The sequence below is a fragment of the Pogonomyrmex barbatus genome, unplaced genomic scaffold (assembly GCF_055798465.1).
Source record: "Pogonomyrmex barbatus isolate J1 unplaced genomic scaffold, ASM5579846v1 scaffold9, whole genome shotgun sequence".
NCBI classification, from domain to species: Eukaryota; Metazoa; Arthropoda; class Insecta; order Hymenoptera; family Formicidae; genus Pogonomyrmex; species Pogonomyrmex barbatus.
The window spans coordinates 2,935,172-2,960,517 of NW_028297193.1; the positions used below are offsets into that span (position 1 = coordinate 2,935,172).

General features: G+C 33.1%; 2 protein-coding genes across 6 annotated transcripts in view; one reads left to right on the forward strand and one right to left on the reverse strand.

Moving 5' to 3' along the window:
* The window catches only part of Dop2R (dopamine D2-like receptor), a 210,989-nt gene extending 195,693 nt beyond the window's left edge, over positions 1-15,296 (forward strand). The window contains exons 6-8 of one of the 4 annotated variants that reach the window (XM_011641287.2): positions 3,303-3,497; positions 6,276-6,766; positions 8,091-15,296. In XM_011641287.2, coding sequence (XP_011639589.2) covers positions 3,303-3,497; positions 6,276-6,766; positions 8,091-8,299 — 895 coding nt within the window. In that variant the 3' untranslated portion in view covers positions 8,300-15,296. The remainder of the gene's footprint in view (positions 1-3,302; positions 3,498-6,275; positions 6,767-8,090) is intronic. The other 3 variants (XM_011641288.2, XM_011641289.2, XM_011641290.2) reach the window with 3 other exon arrangements.
* Positions 15,297-16,743: 1,447 nt separating this feature from the next.
* LOC105428794 (uncharacterized) lies at positions 16,744-24,960 on the reverse strand. 2 transcript variants are annotated; one of them, XM_089084857.1, is made up of 7 exons: positions 24,243-24,960; positions 23,583-23,809; positions 22,738-22,883; positions 21,639-22,123; positions 21,213-21,440; positions 20,425-20,573; positions 16,744-17,603 (listed from the first exon to the last, which is right to left on the reverse strand). In XM_089084857.1, the coding sequence occupies exons 1-7, from the start codon at positions 24,958-24,960 to the stop codon at positions 17,580-17,582; spliced, it is 1,977 nt and encodes a 658-aa protein (XP_088940983.1). In that variant the 3' UTR covers positions 16,744-17,579. The 2 variants fall into 2 exon arrangements, with proteins under 2 accessions (XP_088940983.1, XP_088940982.1); XM_089084856.1 differs by lacking the exon at positions 16,744-17,603 and having other exon boundaries at positions 19,675-20,573.
* Positions 24,961-25,346: the final 386 nt, after the last annotated feature.

Genomic DNA, 25,346 nt, shown 5'->3' on the forward strand with positions numbered 1-25,346 from the left:
AATCGTATATAATGTTACCCGTAGCTCGCAAGTTCAATATAAGGATTATTTATCTCGCAAAGTATCGCGATGATAGCTTTAAAGGGAAATGCAAAATATTCAACTTTATCATATCTATCTGTTACTATCATGTATATACGATTCAAAATGTGTACAAATTTTAATTAAATATAGGATGTCCAAAAAGTACAATCATCTTTTTACACCTCAGACGTTATATTATTAATTGAAAAGAATAATAACTGCATTAGCGTTAAATTAAAAAAACTTTTCTCGAATTAAATTCTAGCGATGGATGACAACCTCTTATATTTCGATTAACTGAAATTGGTTTCCACTTTAATTTTCGATCTAGAGTTAGAAAGATATACTGATATAATACTGAAAATTAAAAAGTTGCGAGCGATGGTAGCATCCAATCAAAGTTTTATTCAATTACAAATTGGCCAAAGTAGATAGTCGTTGAATTCGATCCGAAAGACGCGAGTCGCGGTATTTTTGGAATAATCTATACAGAACCATGCTTAGCAAGTGTATACGTTTGTAAATACTCGACATCCCTAGTTACCTAAGAAGATTTTCGAAAAATATTAAAGCGCTTCGTTAAGTACTTTAGACCACCCAACGAGAGTACCACGAAGGTAAACGGAACTTCTCAACAAACTCCTATTTACTTTCCTTCCAGCGAAGAGTGCAGAAAATTTAAGTATTTAAGCGCCTGAACGCGAAAATGGCACGTACTAGGGAAGAATGGTCGAAAAGCAAGGCTGGCCGCTGCATGAAAGATGTCGTTTAAGTTGAAAAAGTAGAAGCAGCATTATATCACGAATTCTTATCTTTTCTTGTACCACATTATAGGACTGTACTATAAAAAAGTAATGTAATGCTAATCAGTTTAATAATTAATTTTAATAGGTTTAATTAATCTTTTTCTGTATAAAACAATTTTCTATAAGATAGAAGAAAATATTTAATCATTGAACAACATGCAATAAATAACATCGGTACAAAACAATTTAATTTAATAATAATATGATATTTAAAATATACAGCCATAAATTTGTAATAGCTTTAATTGTAATATCCGAAGAATATATCTGATTATGTGCTGGTCCATTAATTCTTTTATAAGAATTGGATGATTTTAAAATTCTCTAATTCTTAAAACATTCTTTGACATAAAAATTTTTAAATTTTATCTCATTCTTATAATTAGTTTAGAATAATATGTCCTCTTTATATATAGTCAATTAAGAGATTAAAGAAAGTGCATTTTGGAAAATTGATAATTCCTCTTGATTCAACTTTAATCGCGCATTTCACAATGCCGCATGATGTTCAAGTGACGAACAATAAATTAAACTTAGGTGTTTACAGTCGCAATCGCAATTTGGTAACTTCATCCGCATTTTGATATCTCTCTGGGATGCGATGTATCCGACATAATCTGGCGTCTCGGTTAATCCGCCCACATGCACCCACGCTGGCCACGTTGTCCCTTTATCGACTTTGTTATCGCGCGGAGCGAGGCTCGGTCAAAAGCACCAAAATTTTGATATTTATATTGGCAATCTAATGCACGAATTCTGCTGCTACAGCACGTGTATCCCATCCTGAGGCTATGTTTAGCCTTGATCAATATAATTAATAATTATTCCATATGATGACGCATGTAAAACCAAAATTGTTTGTGTTAAGATTAAAATAAGATAAAATAAGATAAGAATGGATAAAAAAATATTATTTTGAATTATGATTGTAAAGTTACATCAGAATATGTTTTCTTTCATGTATATTTCTCCTCTTTCTAATACAATCCAAGACAGTTTTAATTAATTTAATTTAATTTAATTTAATTTTAATTAAATTAAATACATTAAAAATTTTTCTTAATAAAATAGTTACACAGCAGAGAAATTGTTTGTTAATTTCTCTTTTACACTTATTCATATAATATATTTTTCTTTCAATATATTTATTGTTACTATTGTAAAAATTAACAGGTGTAGATGCTTTTTAATATAGATATATATCTCGGAAAGTTTGTAACTTTTTGTTATTTTAATAAGAAGATATATTATTCCAAATTTAAAAATAAACACAATTGGAGACTTTTGATTAAAATTTCTTCAAATGTATTTATATTTTTAGTCAAAGAAAATTAATTTTCTCATTTCAAGAACCTTCCGCCATCGTGGAAAATTTATTCATGCTTAGATATATGTTTTATCGTATACAGAAATGTGCAACGTATGGAAATGCTGTGTCATGCTTTAAGCACACGATTTTTGAACGTATCTCCTGATGTTACATTGTCGAAGTATATCACGGATACTATCGCTTTGAAATTTAATAATGCAATATCTAACAAGGAAATTCTCGATTTACGAATAGAAGTATTAATAAAGCTTATGGCAGTTCAAATCGCAGTCTCTTTTGCCAAATATATGAATTGTTTTGCAATGCAAAATGAGTTTTGCACGAATTCAAGAAAATTAAACATTGTAACGCAGTTCTGCATTATCCAAGCAGCTAAAACTTTGACGATACTATTTATAGAAAATATTCAACTTTTTAGAAAAATGAATTTTATAATTATAAAGGATATTAAAAATTTTATAGCAAATCCGGATAATTTATTAACATATTAAGACTTGTTGTACATAAATTAATGTAATGATTTATACTTAATATTAGCTTTAATTTATACTAAATACAAATCCAATACGCAATACAAATTATTGTTACATTACATTACAAAACATATTGGATACTTAATTGATCAAGACGCAATGCAGTTGTAGTTAGATAAAATGCAACGGATTTTAATTTGTATTAGTGTGCATTCAATTAAAATCATTAATTCTTCGTCTTTTTCCCTTCTTCTTTGATTTTCTTTTCATTAATTTTTAGATATTTATAATTAAATATGTTGAGTTTCTTTTTGCTACATTGTTATAAACATAATTTTTCTTGCAAACAGTAAGAATAAAAGTATTAAACTACAAATAAACTAAATATATTTATTATACCCAAAATTACAAAAAAGATTGTGATTTATCGTGATGTCTCATCTTGGTTGACGTAACAAATTAAAGATTTGTTTGAGACCTCCTCCGTAAAAAGGAAACAGCGACGCTCTGTCACTCAGGATCTTGCAGGTGCTGTCAAAAAGCGTGTCGTCGCTTTATGCATGATAGATACGCTACTTACCGGATTAACGCTGAGGGATGCTGGATAAGCAAGGAAGTGCATGATAGGTGTAGAGGCTTTTCTAGAGGCTTTTGACTAAGATCACGTAGTGGGTATTCTGTGGCAAGGTTTGCGGAAACGGCGCTGGGGGCAGCCGCCCTGGTGGCACCTGGAATCGAGGAACCGACGAACACCGCTTCCGGCAGCAACGAGGACGAGGATGAGACGCCCCTCGATCCCGTCGTCGTCATCTCCAATGACAAGAGCACGGAATTCTTTTTAGCCACGGTCGTCGAGGAAGCAGCGTAAGAATTTCATCATATCTTCTTATCATTCATTCCTCTTTCCCTTCTCTGCGCGCCCCGAACGGAAGGAAGATGTCGGAATTTTCTTTCAACGATATCTGATCGCATTGTCATGACGTTGCGCGACGCGACTCGTCAAATCGACCATCAACGCAAAAAGTCGTACGGATGCATCATCTCTGAAACAGTTACCGTCTCTCAAGATTGTTAATGTCGTTCAGTTTGAAATGTGTACTTGAGATGACAGATACAATATGAAATTGAGTGATCAAAGAGGATTTGCAAGGTATTTCGAGAATGATAAATATCGCGGTAAATTATACTCTGCTTTACATTTAATTATCACCAAACTTTACATTTGATACCAACTATTCGTCCCAATTATTGCGGAAATTATTAAAATCAATAGCGTATAATTCAATAAATATATTCAATTTTCCTACAAAATTATTTTAACATAATATGTAATCTTTTTTTTTTATTCTTTATAGCGTCATTAAAAGAAATATTACATTAAAATAACGGCGTTTTTATATCCAATAAAAATAAGATAACAAAAGTAATAAAAATATAATGGGCATTTCTTTTTAAAGTATACTAAATAAATTATAAAATTAAGTTCACTTTATGTATATGGAAAATGATGGATAATTTATAAAACGACTTATATACATAACGAAGGGTGCTGTATAACCAAGATACAATTTTTCTTTTTATCTGCTTTCGCTAAGCTCCAAGAAATGAAACGAATGGTTAAAAAGCTGTGGATGCCTGAGAGGCAAGAGAGATGATTATAGACGATATTTCATCCGTATAGTAGAAAAAATAAAGAAATGTAACAATTCTTTTCATTACGCACCGTTCAAAATGATTTGATCTGAAAGTCTTTGTATCGTTATCACACGGAACAGCTTTTCCCTCTGTCTCATTCTTCTTGCAATTTGAGAAAAGCACGAAACACGAAATTAAAAGGAGGTTAAAAGAGCTTATTGATGTCGAATTAAATTTCCTTCACTAGGTAATTTGACTTATATTTCTAAAAGAATTCCATCGAACGACTCCATGAACTTTTCGGGTGCCGTACTATTATTTTCTACTTGACATATAATGGCTATAAGGCAAATGAGATTGGCAAAATTTTAGTTAGATCGGCGAACGGCACGAAAGAGAAAAAGTAATATGTTAAATAAAGCAGATGAATACAATGACGTGAGCACGTAGATCTCACTGAGCAATAATTATTTTCCTGCCTTTTCTGGAAAGTTTCAAGAGACACGAAGAGACTTTGAGTCAATCAGAAGTTTCAATCTGCGGTTTAATTGGCCAATTGAAAGTCTTTAATTAAGAGGATATTACTTTTGTCTCGCGTGTCGTAAAATTTGCGGGTTTGTATCCCTTCCGTCCGAATTCTGTTCAGATTACATAAGAAAAGTTACGAATACTTTTTAAGCAAGCGATGGCTGTTTTTGTTTTTTAGATATAATAATATATAACAGTACCTGCAGTATAATGTATATACATATTACTTTATGAAGTCATAAAAATTAGTTTTAGTTTAATATATAAATATATGTATGTAAAAAAACTTTGAATTTTTTGCTTAAAAAGGAGTGTCATTTTTACAAAGAAGCAAAACATTTTTTTAAACATCGTGGCTAATAAATTTTTCAAGTTATGTTTTTTTTGTTCTTTAAATAGAGCATTTATGTCGACTTTCTCATTTTTTAAAAGCACCTTTCGGTGATTTGTCTTGGACGGATAAAAAGGCGAAGACAATTCAGGACTACGTCGGAACTCCGCTTGATCGGAAAACTCGGACAGGAAGTCACGTCGATATTCCAGATGGCTGACAAGTTGGATATTCGAAAGTTCATGCGCGTTGAACGATGAAGCAAAACAAAAAAATTTGCGATGATGAGGAGAGTACGGTAGGCCGAGCGGCGAAAAGCCGGTGATCTCGTAATTATTTTTTTCACTCTTTCGATAATCGTGAAAATCACTCGGAAATTGTGTGAGAATCCGCGTGTTCACTTCTAATCTCTTTCTCTATTTCCAAAACTCCATTCAAAGCACGCGCACACTACTCATTTAACGGGAACTCGTCGTTCCGATAGTAATCCGGAAGTTCGCGAGCTAATCGCGATGGGACGGCCTCTTTGTCCGCGAGCAATTTGCATCTAGCCACTTATGTTGAAAATGAGCCAATCAACTCCGCATACATGAGTACTTCATGGTTATTAATTAATATTTTCAGCACTCGAGTAATATTATTATGTATTTTGGCATGCGTGAGATTATATTGAATGAATTATGATGAATTAATTACGATAGACCTTTGAATAGGATACAATTTGTCAAAATAAAAAAGAAATTTTAATAATGGTATTCTTGCTTTTAATAACAATTCTAAAGAATTATGTAAAAAGATAAAAAAATATAGCATTAAGTAAATTTTAATGAAAAACAAGATACGACAATTTATATTAAACGATAAATTACGTAAGAAGATAAGAACGGTCTTATAAAGACGGTCTTATAATAGGAAATACAATAAATTGGATCTTGCTGTGTATTTGTTCAGGACATTTTTTTTTATCTTTCCGTATTCTCACCTCTGAGAGATGTAAAACTCTTCTTGTCATTTGCATGCATATTTTATACAACGAGTACTGTCTCCTAAGGCAAATATTGAACTGTAATGCATAAGAAGCCGTCTGTAAACTTTAATGTTAATTGAAGCGTGGTGAATGCCAGGTTTTCCTGACACTCGAATGGCAGTTGTCGTTTCAGCGCGGTGGCGCAGGCCCAGCTGACCGGGACACCCCACGTGCAGCGGAATGATTCCAGCGGTTACGATGGCGCGGCGAGCAGTACGATGATACACGAACCACTCGAAACGAATTCAAGTCCCAGCCCGAATCCGCGGATCACGTCGGGCCCACCGTCCTCGTCGACCTCATCGTCGCCTCCGCCGGCGCGGATCCCGACCAGCGTGTCCTCGATGTCGCAGACGGCAAAGAGGAACGGTAACAACGGCGGCACGAACAAACAGGAGCTGAAGCGGCTGAAGAGCGCCGGTTCGCTCTTGCCGCTGCAGCTCGCGAGAACACCCAGCGTGCTGTCGTCTTCCTGCAAGAAGGACCGAAAGAACGCGTCGTCCGGGTCAAGGTTCACGATATACAAGGCCAACAAGGCGAGCAAGAAGAAAAGGGAGAAAAGCTCGGCTAAGAAGGAGCGCAAGGCCACGAAGACTCTGGCGATCGTATTAGGTAGGTTACTCGCGTGCCACCGCATTGATAAGCAGCTTGATAGCTCGGTAGCTTGCTTTCGCATCTGTTATTGATGAGCTCGCGAGTTAAAACGTAGGAACGAGAAAATGCAGCGCGATATTAAAGATGGATATATATATATATATATATATATATATATATATATATATATATATATATATATATACGTGAAAGTCTGAACATGGTCGTAGAGCGGATAGACGAGTGGTTTAAGAAGACCACCGAAAGATTAGGAGATTAGTTACATGTCCTGCATGATGATTGCGATCGAACCGAGCTATTTCTCTCTGTAACTATTTCTTGCAAGTAATAAATAAACAGCGATAAATGTCGATACGGATTGCTATTTTTATCTCTCGGAATGTGAATTTACTTGAATATTGAAACGTTAAAATCGATAGGAAGAAGTATTCGTGAAGAATATCGCGTATTACTACAGAGAAGAAGACTTTATAAATTCTCTTTGCCGGTACGAAAATCTCGGCATTAAGAAGCTTTAAAGCTTGTCAAACCTGTTTTGAATAAAGTCTATTGTGAGGTTGAATGAAAGAGAGGATTAGAAAGATAGTTTGTACTTTGCAACAAATATTTCTGATATATAAAACATCAAAGGATAAGTTTAATAACAGATGATGAAAATTTCCCGAAGTCCTTGGTGTGTTAAAACCGCTAACAAAATATATTTTGCAAATTGAACAAAGTGTTAATAGCATAAAATATTTACTTCATAGGAAATAATTATATTAATTTAGGACACAAATATTTTATAATTTTTAACCATAAATATTGCATTATGGATTATAAATAAGAATAAAAAATCAAATTGCATTATTTTTTAAAACGTTAAAACTTTACTTCTGTATAAACAATTAAAGAGAATATATAGCTTTTTCAAATATTTTTATTTATATATTAATAAGTTACGAATACATAAAATATTTTTATTGAATATGAAGCATTAACATAAAATGTATAAAACATTTATATATTCGAGTTTGATAGATACTGAGCATGATTTACTGGATTCTTTTTATTACATAAGATTTATTATCAAAGAATAAGAACAATAAACATTTATTGAAAGATATAATCATAATTAACATTATATTAACATTAACAAATTAATTATATATATAATAACATAATAACGTTTTTAACAAACAAATGATTATCAAAAACGAAAAAATATATCAGAAATTAATAATAATAATTAAATTTTGTTATATTATAAAAAAATATAGTTTATCAATTATATATCCTTTACCTCGCTAATACATTTATCTTCACGTAATAAATGTCACAGGTGTCTTTCTAATATGCTGGGTGCCCTTCTTTACTTGCAACATCATGGATGCAATCTGCACGAAGCTGACGAAGGCTTGTCAGCCTGGCGTTACGGCCTTCATCGTCACTTCTTGGTTGGGCTACATGAACAGTTTCGTGAATCCCGTAATATACACTGTGTTCAACCCCGAATTCCGTAAGGCCTTCCGCAAGCTGATCAGCATATAAGCGAGCGATTCACCCCTTCCTCTGAAGAAGAGATAACGGGACAACAAACGTAACTCGGTGTGAATCATCGTATTTGTGATGTAACAACGAGATTTCGTAGACTCTCGGCAAGCTCGCAACAGGTACTGTTGTTCTTGTATTTGGAACCGCAGCAGCTGCGTTTGCCTATCGGTTTTCGCGTTCTGTTGCGTGTCAATCGTTTCCCAAGCAAATGAGAAATCCGAATTTCACAAAACATTCCTCATTTTCTAAAATTTAAGTGATATACGTAGAAAGAAAAGACAAAAACATTATTTTCGATAATCGGTCATGTTTGAGCTATGCGTTTCGTGAAAATAATTTCTTTGCAAAAAAATTATTAAGATAATGGAAATTGGAAATAATATTTTTATTTAATTAAATTTCTTTCACATATTTTATATTTTTCTCTCTACTACGAAGAAGATATTTGTTTTTGTATGGAGAAGATATCTCTTCGCTTCTGATTAAAATTGACACGCGATCAGATGGTGAAAATTGTATGCTGGCAAACTCGTTGTTATTGAATGCAGCAACAATTCATCGCGTCCATGTGCGTGAAAATGCGTGCACTGTGATATCGAACTATTGTGACGTGACGCGTTGTGGAGGACACATAGGTGCGCTAGAATACACGTGCACGAACTGCAGAGTTGAATTCTCGCACGAGTAGCTCAAGTAATTGCTAAGTAAGGCTTTGCGAAGCAAAAGCCAACACGTCGCGTCGATCAATCGCGCGGTATCGCGCGAATTAGCAGGAAATTTAGATAATCTGTACAAATCACACGCGACAAACGTTTACGGCGCCCGAGGGACTCGTTAGAGACAGGCTAGATCTGTGTTAAAGTGTAATAATCGCGTGTTCGTAAGGGAGGTTATACCCCTGGAAGATAATTTTAAGTTCGCAGTAATAATAATGAGATCCGAAAAGGGAGAGAGAGCACGAAGGATTAAAGCTGTTAGAGGTGTATTTATTATGCGAACATATATTACACACTATACTACGTCTCCGTCTGGATGATTAAGTACGCCATGACAGTATTAACGTAGGGTGTAAGGTATAGCAATATTTTTTTGCTCAAAGCAAAAGGAACCGCCGTTTGTACGACGATACATAGGAACATGCTACTCGCGTGTTGCAGTGTAACTGTACGTATTTATACGTCGGAAAATATAGAGAATTAGAAAAAGAGAGAGGAAATGTAAGAGAAGAAGAGGGAGAAAAAGATGTATTAAATATACACTACATAAAAGAATTTACGTCGTTCCTTCCACGATACAGGGTGACACCATGTACGAGGCAGAAGCTTTAGGACAACATGGAGGAAGAGAAATTATTGGGAATAGTGTACCTTGGAAATGTTAGTTTGAACGCTCTTTAATGAATTACTCATACTATCAAATGTGAAAATATAATTATTTCTGAGTTACAATAGCAAAATACTTATTAAAACCCGTACATCGAGAAATGAGCTATTTTTCTGTGAACGTGAAGAGAAAAATGGTTGAGTGAAGCTTTTGGGATCATTATTTTTGCGAAAACATGTGCTTGGTGTATAAATATAAATTTTTATTAAAAGAGTTTTTAAAAAAATTCAAAACGCTTAGTCACTCGATATTTTCATGTATGAATATCTTAGGGTTTCTCAATTTAACGCTTCTTTTCTTATAAAAAAATAACAATAAAAATAACAATTTATTTAATCTATATACTTTTATTTTCTTAAAATCACTGAATGGTTATTAATAAGAATGATTATTAACAATACAACAATCTCATGCTTTGTAAAAATGGACAGTTGAATCATAATCAAACAATAAATGCACAAATTTCTTAAAATCAAATTACATAGATAAACGTATATTTTACAACATATATGCAGAATTATATGGATATAATTTATGGAAGCAGACAAGTTTTATACATTACATATAAACATATATACATTTAACATATAAAGTACTCATTTTTATATTATGTTTGTTTTTATTTTAATTCATTATTAATTAAATTAAATAAAACTTATGTGTTATATAAATATCTTTCCTGTATTCTGTGGCAGTTAAACGTCTCAAATTGTGAAGAGTTGTATCATTCAAATGCAAACTATGCAGGTTGTATAAATAGTAAACGAGGCGTGAACGTGCAAGGATTGAGAACTCCTGATATACATTATTTTACGATTTTGCCGTGGCGCACACACATTTGACTCGCGTACGTGCTCGATCGAACGGCGAAATTCCGGAACTTGTCCCAATCGCTCCAGCGCGTTTTGATATGTAGGATTTGTCACGATATTCCAATACTAATGCCACCAGCTACGAATTGTATGAATAATCAGGTGGACTTGAAACAATGACGGCGTACACGAAGATCGGAAATACAATCTCGGTTTCACGGCTCGATCGAGCGCAAAAGCGCAACATCGGGATTTACGGGCCTGTGACGTATGATGCGCAAATCATCGCGGAGTATTGATTCCTCTTAAAGAATACGGGTGAAAAAAATATACCTTACAAAGAACTAAAAAGATAAAGACTAAAAAGAAAAAGAGATAAATCTAGCGGGAAAAATGTAAAATATAAGAGAGACGTTTAATGAGGAATTTGTTATCGAATTTTGTATTAGTTCTGACGAGAGATTATTGTTCATAGATTAACTCGAGAGTTGTGTCGAGCTTTCTCGTGACACTATGCATGTACGTGTCCTAAGTTTCGGCGATCTTTCACGTTCTCTGTTTGTGGTCAAGCGTGAAGTTCACCGTGACCGAATTTCTAAACATATCAATTACAAGTATGCGGCGCGATAGCCGCCTACGAATTAATCAAGCGTAATAGAGCTAATTGGCTCTAAACAATGTTATTTATCTTTTTCTTCTTCTTGTGAAATGGTCACTGCGGCTATGTATATTCAAGACTTTTCCATCGAGTTACGAGACAGTGCGGTTCAACACTCACGCTCTCATCAAAGCCAACTGTGCTTCGCTAAGGACTGTGACTGTTGTGGAACAGAGTGAAAGTGTTCTTTAAAGTATTTAATTTATTTTTCTTGCTTAATATTATTTAAAAATCTAGTCTCTGTTACAATCACACATGTTGTGAGAAAGATACACATTTAGTACTTATTCTTTATACTTGGCATGAGACGTTATCGCGTTTCTTGACGATAATATGTGTGAATATTTCATATTTCAGAGATGTTCAATATTGCTGTCGCAGTCAATAAATATGTATTAATGCTTAAATTTTAATAATTTAGCAGCGTTAAATTTTATGGAATGTTACGTCATCTTGATGTAACAAAGTTAGTCTGGTAAGTATTTTCATTTTTTTATTTGTCTTTAAAATCCACGAGTAGAATAAATCATGGAACAAAGGTTGAAACCAATTTCTCAATCTCCTAAGATAATATCTCTCTACTTATTTGTAATGTAATTTGAATAAAAATTGTTCAAATTTAGCATAAAATATACTTCCTTGTTCCTAATTGCATCAGAAATTGAACTCGTCAGTTTTAATTTGGGAGAAGAAACGAACATATCCGAACCTTATTACGGAAGCGCGCAAAATCGCAGAATACGACCTGTATTCTATTTGATTAAGCCAGAGTTTCACGACTTTCTTCGAAATTACGAAGTTCATGTTTCAACCAATATTTGATCGACATAATGTGACAATCTCATATCACGTCGAAAATGCGGAAATTGTCTCGGGTTTTAAAAATAAGTCAAGCGATTAGTGCTTTTTTTATCCGGAGAATGTATAACAGAGTGAAACATTTAGGTAATTGTTTGAAAATGCTTTATTTATATAATATGAAAATGAACAATAATGTTAAATGTTATACAATTAGAAGTTTCTAATAATTATAAGCTCATGTATAGAGAGAGTATAATTTAATAGCGGTATTTCGCAATTTGTTAATATTAAATTGTCGGAGATATATTAGATCATCAAGAGATGCGGTAGCGCAACGATGCCAGATGCAAAATCAATCAGTCGAACGTGACTGTGTTTATTGCACGAATGACGAAAATTACCATTTCCCTTTATCCAGAAACTTTGCGTCAAACATGCTTTCGATTATATCACATTGGAAACAAGTTTCTTAATAAGAAATCTAATGATGCTTTACTTATCTAGCAATGTCGATGTAAGCTCTCGATTACTGCCGCTTTGAATAAAATAAAATTGGCGCTGTCAATCGCAAAATCTCGAGATTTATTATGCAAAAATTGGCACTGTCAATTGCAAAATCTTGAAATCTATCATGCTAAAAGCGAATTTTGTCCCTTTTGTAATATTTGAAATATATTAAGATTTAAGTAATTGACAAATTTATAACTGAAATAAAACAGTCTCTGTAGATAATAAATTTTTACTTTTTAGGAAGAATAATCGATTTGATGATTTTATTTGAATGTTCTAAAAACTAAATAAAATGATACGTAATCTTTTTATCTAGTAGTCGTTTTTCTTTAAATAATTTTTTATTTATAACATCTTTTTAAATTATTAGATATAATTAAAGTTTATACAGTGATACGCGTTTAAATTAATCCAGATGCAAGTTTATCCACCATCCGGAGTATTGCGAGTAAATCATTAATCACGATATCGTTGAGTTCGATGTGCGCATCCTGTGCTGTTGCAATAACGTCTACAATCAAAGCTTTTTACTCGATGGACTTTTTGAATGCCGTACGACATAGCTTTAAGCCTCCGATGTACATTTGTAAATATTCTACGAGTTGTACGAACAGTTCCGTCAATCCTATCGTTACGTATGGTTTCATGTTACATGTGGCGTGGTTTACGACGAGTATTCGATCGAATTGATTTAGATAAAACGCATCTCGCGTTTACGTTTCATGCCGCATGCAACTGGAATGAGTACACGATTACTTGCGATAAATGACATGTGCGTTCACACGAGCTTGACAAACATCCTGTCGCAGAATTATACAACATTTGTCATGATCGGACTTTCCGCGAAACAAGAAATTACTTCATTAACTAATTCGTTAAATGAGTAAATTTTGCAAGTCCGGGAAAATTGTACGACACGACTTTCCTTTTAACCCGTTAATAACACTATCCATCCCGCCATTTTGTGTAATTGGTTACACGTATTTATCTTATTTAAAGTAATATGCGACTAATGGTACGAGAATAATGATAAATTTATAAAGTCTTCTTGCGAAATAGTTACAAAAAATAAAAATTATTGCGAATAACTTGATGCAATATCGCGGATTCCGTTTCTTAGAATTTTTACGAGTTTCGTCGAATACTTTTAACTTCTTCCTTCGCGAGACAAGATAACAGCATTTTGGCAATGCGCAAGACAATATCCGTGTTACGATAACGTTTAAACTCTCTCGGGAAAGAACACGAGAACGACTTCATCGTGGAGTGAAATATAATTTGACGGAAGCGAAGAGAGACGCCCGGGCTTAAAGCCGCGGCTTTCAATTCGGGGATAAATCTTTTAATTTATGTAAACCTCTGAAAGGAATAAAGCCTACTTAAGTCGGTTCGGCCACAATGAATCCGCACAAGCCGGCTGTGAAGTTTTAAGTCCTTTCATAACTCCGCCAGGAAGTTTGTCGACTTTCTCTCTCTCGCTTGTCGACCGATCACCTTTCAGATTATCTCCCGCGGGAATTGCTCCCGTCTCTTATATACCTTCGCAGATCGCGCCATGTGCCACTTAACGTCGTTGTAAAGGGTGAAGAGACTTCCGGAAGTTGGTCGCTTCTTAATTATCGAATTCACATGCTTCGCTTGTGTCGCTAACGAAGCGCAGGGGATAAAAGTGTGACGGACATCCCCGCGAAATCCTCGCGTTTCCATATGGATCTTGAGAGCCGTAATCTCATCCCCATTTTGCATCGCGTTTAGCACTACACTAGGTGGCTATCTGATCCCGAAGTCTTACCCTCTGAGGCCAATTAATAAATTAAAACGCGCATCAGATGACGTCAGTGCTGACAAATGCTTAGCGAAGATATAGAATTTCAACCTGATGAAAGAATTAGAGAATCGTGAAACTTTTAACAGTCCTAGATAAAGACATATAAAGGATAGTTAAAAATATATCCAAGCGAAAAGAGCAAGAATGAGAAAGAGAGAGAGAGAGAGAGAGAGAGAGAGAGAGAGAGAGAGAGAGAAAGGGAGAGAGAGATAAGCCTAGTCTTCTGTTATAGCGTGACACTTCGAAAGATGTTAAAAAGTTTCTTATAATTCTGAGTAAGATGGCTGTATTTTTCTAACCTGATACTTTCCCCTCTGTATATATACGCGACACATGTATATGATATGTATCAATACACATAACGATATATGCGATACGTGCGTGAAAACGATGTCACAATTTGCGAGATCAAGTCAACGTAGTACTGTATATCTGTGTAAATATACATCTAATTGGGGAGGCATGTTTGCGTCTATTGTATGTATGGGTGTACGTGGGAGGATACGATGGAGTTTCTCAATTGAGTGCGAATTACAGAAACTTCCTATTTGCGCGAAACCATCACGTTGGCACGTTGTCTTTCGAGAATGAAAGTGTTGGAATGTTATAATTATATTTAAAAAAAAAGAAAGATATATATATATATATATATATATATATATATATATATATTATACATAATATATTATACGACGTAATGTACGCCGTGTTACGCCGATGCGTGAGATCGGATGCTGTGTTTTCCTATGAATTTCTTATTTATTATCACCAATGGTCTATACAGGGCATAGATTTAAGAAAAGAATCTTTAATTTGCTGAGATTTAAGCCGCGGAATGAGAACGTAAAAAAATAAAACATGCTGTATGTATACTGAAGGCAATACCTATACATACTTAAAAATGCGCGAAAAATATGCGAAGATACATTCACACACGATATGGACATACAAACACAAAACAGGACACTTGTTAAAAATAATAAATTATAGTATAAATTAAAAGTGAATTTTTTATGATTTCTACCTTCGAATCGCATTTCTTTTTTGCTTCTCGGCCATTTGACATTTCAGAAGGAATAAAGTAAACGTAAACATATAAATAATTAAATTTGTAATGAATATGATTGATTCAGACGCTCAAAATAGTAAATAAATGCGCAGTATGCAAGTTCCTTTCTGCAACATCTCGCTTATTAATGAACCGCGTAAAATAACATCGCTAATGAGTTTCGACATACACGGCACGTGTATTAAAATGAGTCGCGATTCCGTAGTCGAAAACGCGCGTGATGAAAGGAGTTCGTAATCGCAACAGTTTCAATTACGATTAAAATAATGAAAAATAACGAAAGAATCCGGGCGGATCTAATTTGCAATTAAATCGCTCATGCTCTCTCCATAAAATGCACGAATGGAGTAATCTAACATAAGCCGACGGTAGATTATTCACTCTATGGCGCGGAGAAATTCTCTAGGAAGGAAAACGAGATAAACCTATATTATTCTCGCCAGACCGTAATTAAGTGTGAAACTTACAACGGCTCCCAGTCAGTCGGCCCATTGCAAAAAATAATGAAAATGGCGGATGGATGTGCAATCTACCGAGTTAAATCGCATATATTCGTAAAACAACGACGATATGAGAAACACACAATTATCCTATATAATAGCTTGACAACTCAAATGGAGATGAACTCGAAATGCAATGCGACAGTGGAATATGAATATCTGTATCAAACTCGCTACATACCGAAACGTTCAGTTTGTGAAAGGTTTAATATAAATGAAGAATTATACATGCTTTAAATATCTAATTATTTATTTGCTGTTAAATATATGCATGAGAGAATAGCAATATGGTGAATTGTGACTTCATCATATCTAAAAATATAGATGAAAAATTAATTAAAATCAGCAATAAAAAACTGTAATCAGCAATAAAAAACAAAATCAGTATCATTTATTTTTTCACGATTAAAAATATATATTTAAATAAATTTAATATAAGTATATACTCACATTTTATTGCTGGTTATACATTCAATTTATTTCTATTTATATCCTCGTGAAAGTCAATTATTCGGAACAGATAATTTCTGTAGCTGGATGTGACAACTTTTTTTCAAGATATTGCAGCTCGAGTCAACCAATATGTGTGACTACATTGATTTGGTTCAATACAATCTGCAGTGACAATGGTCGCGGCCGCTACCGAAATTCAATCTGCAGCGAAATCGTTTGGTGTCAACTTTTACAGACGTTTGAAGAATAAAAGATATCCCGGGATTTCGGCCGTTTATATCAATATGAGCATTGAGGTACTTGGCTGTTGTGATAAACGAAAGAGGAAGAAGAGCCGAATGAAAATAGACAAATAAATAGTAAAATAGTAAAATAGCTAATATGAAAACGGATGAGAAACAGAAATTTAATTAATTTAATTCTTTTTTATTCAATATTTATTGGCACAAATTCTGAATTATTAGTATATTTCTGCAAATTGAACAAAAATTGTTATATTTCATTTTATATAAAATTCTAAAAAATTATATTACTGTAACATTAATATAAAATAAATGTATAACATGTGTAAAATAAGATAAGATAAAGAATAAGAAAATTGTATAATAATTTTCTAAACAAAATGTTTTTGATTATAAAAAGAAATTAATTAATCCAATGATTTTGCAAAATAAAAAAATTTTATTAATAATGTATAACATATATTAATATATAATATATTTATTTAATATTAACAAAAACAAGAAATTCTAATACTAGATAATGTCTAAAACTGATTAAATATCATTGTGAGTAATTACAAAAGATAACGTCACTTGTGTAGGAGTAACGCTTTTGATAATTTTTTTCTAGTCATAACAATAATTTGTATTCCAAATATGACATGTACATCATATAATGCAATCTACAATAATAATGGTCACATAATCCCAAAAAAGAAGGGAGGGTGTGCCACGGCGGGGCCCAACCACGAACCAGTCGTGAAAACTTGTAATTATTTTGCGAAAAAATACCACTTCAATCGGGAGTCGAACCTGGATCTCCTGCTTACCGAACAGATATCTTATCCTTTCGATTACAGAGGCATGTGATGATATTTATCGCAAATAATGTGTTTAGCATAACACGTCAACAATACAGTGATACGTATATACATATATCACAATATACATATATACATGTATATTCTCTCGAATCCCCCCGGTAGATGATGGTCCAGAGAGATGATGGTCCTAGTCTCTCGATGAATGCAGATCGGACCATTTATGGATGGTATTCAACTCCAATCTGAAATAATATTTTACACCTTAGAAAAATATTAGAAATAATTACATCTATCATAAAACGATGCAGCACAGCAATCATAATTTCTCTAAATAATACAAACGATAAATTACTTAGAAACATTAGGGACGTGTATTAATCGTGTAATTTTCTCTAATGATAAGTTGAAAAGCTGTGAAATAAATTATGAAAATATTCCAATAAGCAGTTTCTGCACTATTTTATAATTCGCACATCATTTACCTTGTGACTGTTTATTATTTTAAATTTTAATTTGCATTTCAAATCCGTATTTAAGATTTTATTAAACTCGATGTATACAAATATGTGTTCTGCAATTAAATTTAATTAAACCTTAATGAAATTTAATGGATACTCTAAATATCCCCTAAATTTTAATAGAATTGTATTTAATGTAACGTAATTCAATCTATACGCGATCCACAAATACGCCATTTCGAACCTAGTTGTAATTCATCTTGTGTATCTTGTTTCAATTAATTTAATTAAATTCTCTTCATATGCACTTCCTCGGAGAATGCTCTGTAAAGATAAACAATGCGAACGTGAGCATACGCCGCTCGATATTTCAACGAGCACAATTTGTTCTGGCCGACGTCGGGACTTGTTTCATCTTTAATCCCTCGTGATTAATCATATTTACTGACTGCGAAAAATAATTGCCGCTGCTGCAAAACAAGCAATGGCCCACGCTACGCGCTTCCTCCTGTCTTCTCTCGGCCAAGATAGAAACTTCTCCGGGTGTAATTAATGTAAATAAGAAACTTAGAGGACTACGGACGAGATGCCTCATTTCTCTCTGCCTACCTTCATTCCTTCTACCTTACGGCCTCGCGGAAAGGAAGTCGGCACCTGCGGCACTTGATACGCGGAATGGCCACAGCCGTATCTTGCGTTAAATTTTTGAAGGATTTACGAGCGACATTGTGCTTGAACGGAAAGTACGCGGAACATTTTATTTGCGCTTTTGCGCAAAGCGGAAAACTTTCATTCTCGGAGAACACACACATTTCACCGCTCGTCCCTGAAGAAATGTAACACGGCTGTCTTTTTGCGAAAGTAATATCGACGAAGATGTACAACGTTTTAATTTAAAAAATTTAAACATTTATCTTTCTTTATAATTTGTTAATGCTGCAGTTTTAAAATTTAATATCAGTCTGTTATAAATTATTATGTGATTTTACATATTGCAATATTTTAATATTTTATTAATTTTATTGAAAATGAAATTTTTTGTAATAAAATGATTCATAAAGTGTTTGCTAAAAATCGATATTTTATTACGACTTTATATTACTTTCATACACATTTATTACAGGAATTACGATGATTGATAGACGAATAAAAATGGAAAAAAAAGATTCTGAAGCTTTTACGCATATTGGACAAACAATTTGTAGATTAATTTAATAAACTTTGCAAGAAATTTATGCAAAATAAAATTCGTTTTATTGTAACAGTGGAATAAACTGGTTTTGCCTTTCGATCGAATGGTACGAGTTTACGTATGTCAATAGACCTATAGACCTATAGAATTATCAGGTACCAACGTATATGATTAGCAAAATTGGTTTACTAATTAATATCTCGTGAATACGCGTTCCATATTCATAAGCTTCTGCCAGTAAACTTTCAGCGTTCGATGGCATTTGCCGAAGCAAATAGACGTACTTCCAAATGATAATTAGGAATCTACTATATAGAATAGTATTGAAATTTTCACTTTGCAATATATCTAATATATGTTTGCCTATGAATAATTATAGAATTTTGAATTATACGCTCGTATTTAATGAATTCTCGGATTTTAACGATTAGAAAATTATAAATACTTTTCTATCTAAAAATAAATTAACATAATTATAATATTTTAATATTCTAATGATATTTATTTTATACTGTTTTAGAGTTTAACAAGGAATTATGATACACGTTATTTCTTTTTTGTCCTATCTTTCTATTTAATAATATATAAATATATGTATATATATATATATATATATATATATATGAAATAATAAATTTTAATATAAGTTTTTAAATATTTTAATTCTCTAAAGCTGTATATACGTATCTTATTTGCTACAATAGCAAGAAAAATCACATGATAATTATTTCAATATGCAACACTATTAGAATCTTAATAAAATGTAAATTGTTCTCAAAGGAAACATTACACAGAAAGAATTATTGTCATATTTCACAATTATACAATAGTCATTAAAGCACAAATGACATTTATGTTTAGCTTGGCATAGGTAAATGGGGATTGAATTATTCAATTAATTAAAAGGTATAATGAACTTAACGAGTTGGTAGCTGTATGCGTAATGCAGAAATATGCGAATGCATATTAAGTTTTATGACAAACTCTGAAACAGTATTGTAATTTCTTTTTTTTTAATTTTTATTTGCTCTTTGCGCATATTCAGAGAAATGCGGCTACTTTATTTCGAATAATGTATAAAGTATGTCCATTTGACAAATTATTACGTGCTTGATTTACTCGTAAAAATGTATGGTATTTCGATACTTCAATGCCATTGGAGCGAAATAAAACATAATAGAAAAATGTCGTAAAATAAGAGAGAAAAGAAAAACGTGGTACGTACGGGGATGAAGATACAGAGAACACGAGATGTAGAAGAAAAGAAGAAACGAAGAGTGGGCTGCTCGTAACTAGCAGACACGAAGCTAATAAAAGCGACCAAAGTAATACCACGTGCCATTGTTAAGAAAGCTTTCGAGCGACGTAAGTATCGCGCATCGCGAAACTCGCAATTGTGCCTTGAAAACTCACTTTTGCAAATGCGGGAGTGTGCGGTTGCGGTAATTTCAACAGAGTTAAACCCGCTTTTGCGATCCCAGGCTCCATCGGCCTCGTGGCAGGATTACCCGTATGTAAGGTGTAATTTATTCCGCCGAAACCGCCCAGTTCCAACTGCAAACCTGCAAAGTACGTTAATTGCGTTACGCCTGCCGATTGCGCGTGAAAGAGTTGTTGAATACACGAGCGTAATCAGGAGATCGAATTGTTGGAAAGACTCGTACCGAAGGTGCGAGAACAAAGAAATGAGATATGTACGTATAAATACTGTTGGATATAATTTCGATCAGATATTATTATATATAAATAAAATTAACGGTTATAAAATTAACGGTTCATAAAATCAAAATAAGTGAAAAGATATATATATATATATATATATATATATATATATTAAATTGATGAGACTTAATAATATTATGAGCGTTATTTAAAATGTTATCATATAAATTTTAGAATTTGACCAATCTTATAAATTTTATTATTTAAAGTTTAGTCAAAGTTTCATCTCATATCAGTGTGTCGCGCAAAATTTTCCATTTACGTCCAATAATTTTCATGTCAAGATTTCAAGAATTTCTCACATAAATTCTTGCCTCGAAATATTGAAACACGTTGCATCACTCCGCTATTCCATTAAATTCCGAAACACTCTTGACGAATTCATGTATCTTCAGAGAGACTCTGAATCTTGCATTAAACGTATGGTCACGATCGAAACCGAAGATGTAAAACTTGCTTAGCGTGTAGAACTAAGATACCTGTGGGGTACCATGGATTTCTTGCTCCTTGAGTTTGTCGTAATTGTTCTACGCGATGTAAACTTTGCTCGAGGTTCAAAGTTGGTATGCTTGCAGGTATGTCCGCCGTCATGCCATCAGGTATGCCCGTTGATATGCCCCCAGTTATGCTTCCAGATATACCATTGGGTGTACTTGGAGTCAGACTGTTTGGCATGCTTGCCGTGAAGTCCGCAGGTAAGTCTATGCCTGTAATAAAGTATAAATAAAGATTGTATTATATAATTATCAAAATATTCTTCTCTAGTATTAATATTCAAACGTAGAGAAAGCGATCTTACAAAATTAAAATATTTTAAAAATAATTATATTAAATATAATTATTTTATAAGTTTTAATAGTTATTTATTATTTGTAATAAATCACCATGTCGCTACGAAATCATACCTAATGGCATATTGCTTGTCATTACGTTAGATGTCATTATGGATTTCAATGGTAGCATTGTAGAAATGTCGCTTTTAACCTCTACTGGCCAAGAAATAGGTGTGACAGGCAAAACAAGCTTCGTCTTTCCGCTCAGAAACAACGGAATATAATTGGACGATGTTTCCTGTTGTGAGAATTGTAAAGGCCAGTCGTGTTTAAGTTTCACGGGTAGCATATAGTCCGCAAAGGAGTTCTGAATACCCTTCAGTCCGCTCTTGTGCTCTTCAGAAAGAATATAGTTCAACATGGGGTTTTGAGTCTCAACTTTCATATCGTTTTTCGGCGTTTCTAGAGCTAGAAATTTAAAATCGTGCTCGTTGATCTTGAGGCTGCTCTTCGGTGAAAACAAATTGGAATGCATGTTATTCAATTCACTCAAAGTAGGAGGAGAAAATGTGACAGCCCCATGTTTAGTAGCATGAAAATAAATCGGTTCGGGAATCCTACATAAAAAAATCCAAATTTTAAAATAAGATAATTGCATTATTATTTTGTAAATTAATTGATTAGCTTTGTTTTCATTTCTTAATTTGCAGGTCATAAATGCATCTACAATTAGAAGATATATAATATAAGATAATAATTATAAGAATAATTATTAAAAAGAATACAATAAAATAATACAAAATAATGAAGTTTAATTTTGGCCTCGCAAAATCAATAAATATTAACGAATATAAAAATTACTTAGAAGTTTACTTATTATTATTTATTTTATTTATAAGTAGTTTTTATATTAGTAAAAAACTTTTTATTATTTTAACATCATGCATTTACATTGTGATAACAAACAATTATTAAACAAAATAAAATTAATTGAATATAAATACGTCTGCATCTCATTTTAAATAATTTTATTATATTAATTCTATGCAAAGCCAATTGCAATTGCATGATGTGATGCGATTGCCTCAAATCTAATGATGTCTCTAATAATGGTATTCAAATGACATTCTTGTTCAGCAATCGAGTAACTTCACGAGTTTACATTGCATATTCTGTTACAATCTTGTAACCGACCGGGCGAATAATAAAGCTCGGGCTAACCATTACGTACTTTCCGGCGAACGGTGCTATTGGTGCCGTAGCCATGACAGGCGAACTGGGCTTGGTTGTTAAACTCGTTAAGATGTGACCTACAATCGAGGATTGGTTTGTGCTAACTGAGATTGATGGAACGGTTGTTGGTGAGCTGTCAACCGGCTAAAAGCAATACAAACATTTATTAGTCTTGCGCGCTGTTGATTCGTATCAAATGTACGTTTCTTCAGTAGTACGTTCACTCTTGTTTATGCTTTATTTTATATTGCTATAATTTTCAGTTTTAATTGTATATTACAGTTATACAATTATTAAAATATGAAATTATATAATAAATTAAATAATTATTTTTTAAATTTTGTACAGTAGAGAATCAATAAAAATATTATTAATTACAAATTTTACAATAAATAAGATGTAAAATGTACGTATAAACAATAAAAATAAAAATCAAAATTAATATTAAGGAACAATATTATAATGTATAAATACAAATTTAATATATAATTGACATTATAACGTACATGTACACGTAACATTGCAATAATTAATGTAAACGTGAAATAACTATAAAATTAGATAATATGAAATATAAAATAATATTCAAAAATTTTTTAACTATTTTTCATTATTTTAATTGGGAATAGATATATGTAGCAAAACTTGATAAGGTTGACAGAGTTATGACGGTTTTCATTTACAATTGCAATTATTCACCGTAAAATGGATATGTCAAAATTTTCGCGAAATAGATTTTGCCTTCAGTTGAGTATCAGATTCAACAGACAGGATTAAATTCTGATTATATAATATCCCGTTTTGTAAAACCGAAATATATTAACTGTCACAGATTTTGCTCACCGCATTGCAGTTGATCGCCGACGTTAGTGTCGGGCCGAGTTCCATTTTGGAAGCTCTTGAGGAATGAGCTTGGTTCATACCAGAGGAAACAGAAGACATGGCGGGATTAGCTCCATGCATAACGACAGGCGTTGATGGAGGCGTTATGGGCATTTCGGTGTTTGACGGAAGGACATATTCGGAAGAAGAACTCATCTGCATTGAAGATAATCCAGGCATATGATTATCTGCAAAGTAAAATATTGTTATCAACATTCGAACACACACTATACACTAAACATTTCCCAACATTCCGACAAAACAACAATTGTTCAATATCTAGAACAAGGGAGGAAAACAAAGTTGCCTCTCATAATTCATAATTTTTTAACTCGAAGATAAATATTACACGTAAGTAGACATTTAACTTAATAGCCGAAAATTATTCTACGCTACAATAAAATTAAAGTGCCGAGGGGATAAAATCATCTAATGTTTCAGTTGATAAAGTGCTTTATACATATTCTAAAAAGTTTAATATTGTATTGTCGTAAAATCAATTTTGCGCTTTAAGATTAAATAAAAAGCTTAAAAAAAATGAATTGTCTATCAACAGAAAAAAATTGCTATTGTAATATTGTATGAAAAATGTCTACATGTCTTTGAAATTGTGTAACATACATAAATCCATCGTATACATCGGAGATTTTCCGTCAAACGAAGTCAATATATCCTTATATCGTCCATACGAATCGATTGGTTTAATATAATCATCTCGATAGGACTTGATTGAGTTAGAGATGAACGGTGATTCGACGAAAGCCGCTTGTTTCTGAAACGATGCTTGTTCAGCCAAGGATGATTGTCCGTGGAATAAGTTTTTAAACAATTGTTCTTTGAACGGTGCTTGGCTTCTATACGTTGACGCTTGTCCCTCGAAGATTTCCTCTGGCGTAAGCAATTGTTCTTCTAAAGAATTGTCTCTGAAGTTCGCCCGTTCTCCACGCAATTGTCGATTCTTCAGTATTGCGTCTCTGAACAATGGTTTATCTCTAAACGACGTTATCGTAAAAGAGTTCTGTTTGATCGGCTGATGATGAAAAATTGGAAAATCGGACGGATAGATAGCTTGATCTTTCAAGGACACATCGCGAAGAGCTCGCTGGCTGACAATTCGATCTCTCGCTGTTATTGCGGGCGAAGTTTGCGGACTGATTGTCTTGTCGATAAATGATTGATCAAGAAAGAAATTTCGTGGACGAGACTTGCGATGAGATATGACACCCGCATCAGAGAAAATGACATCTCCCTTAATTTCGTACGTTTCTGTAGATATCACCGTCATTATTACGACGACAACCTGAAGACAGATGAAGACACTCACGTTTAGAAATGTCATAATCACATGGATGATTTTTACAAGAAGCTCACCAAGATTTGCATTTTGTATGTCATGAATGATTATTTATCTTTTTATCGCAAATAATTTTTAAAACTTCAAAACTAATTTTTATAATTAAAGTTAGTATATATTAACTTGTGGTATTTGAAAATTTTGACAGTGATATTAAATCGAACGTAGAAACCATGACAAGTGTAAGTGATCGAGAGTAACACACAGTCTTATATAGGACAAATGAACTCTTTCTCCTAGTTTTTCACCCTTCCCTTGCTAGTACGAAAGTGGTCTAGTAAAACAAGTATTTGATATACCTTTCTTCTTCTTGTATAGAATTTGAATTTATTAAGAATTTTCTATACGTGATCATTACAAGGTAATTCTAT

Excerpts from the sequence above, each read along its gene's own strand:
- LOC105428794 (XM_089084856.1), bottom strand. The coding sequence starts at position 24,960 with ATGACATTTCTAAACGTGAGTGTCTTCATCTGTCTTCAGGTTGTCGTC. Across the intron at positions 22,124-22,737 it reads ATAGCACCGTTCGCCGGAAA|GATTCCCGAACCGATTTATT; the intron begins GTACGTAATGGT and ends TTTTTTATGTAG. Across the intron at positions 21,441-21,638 it reads GACAAGCAATATGCCATTAG|GCATAGACTTACCTGCGGAC; the intron begins GTATGATTTCGT and ends ACTTTATTACAG.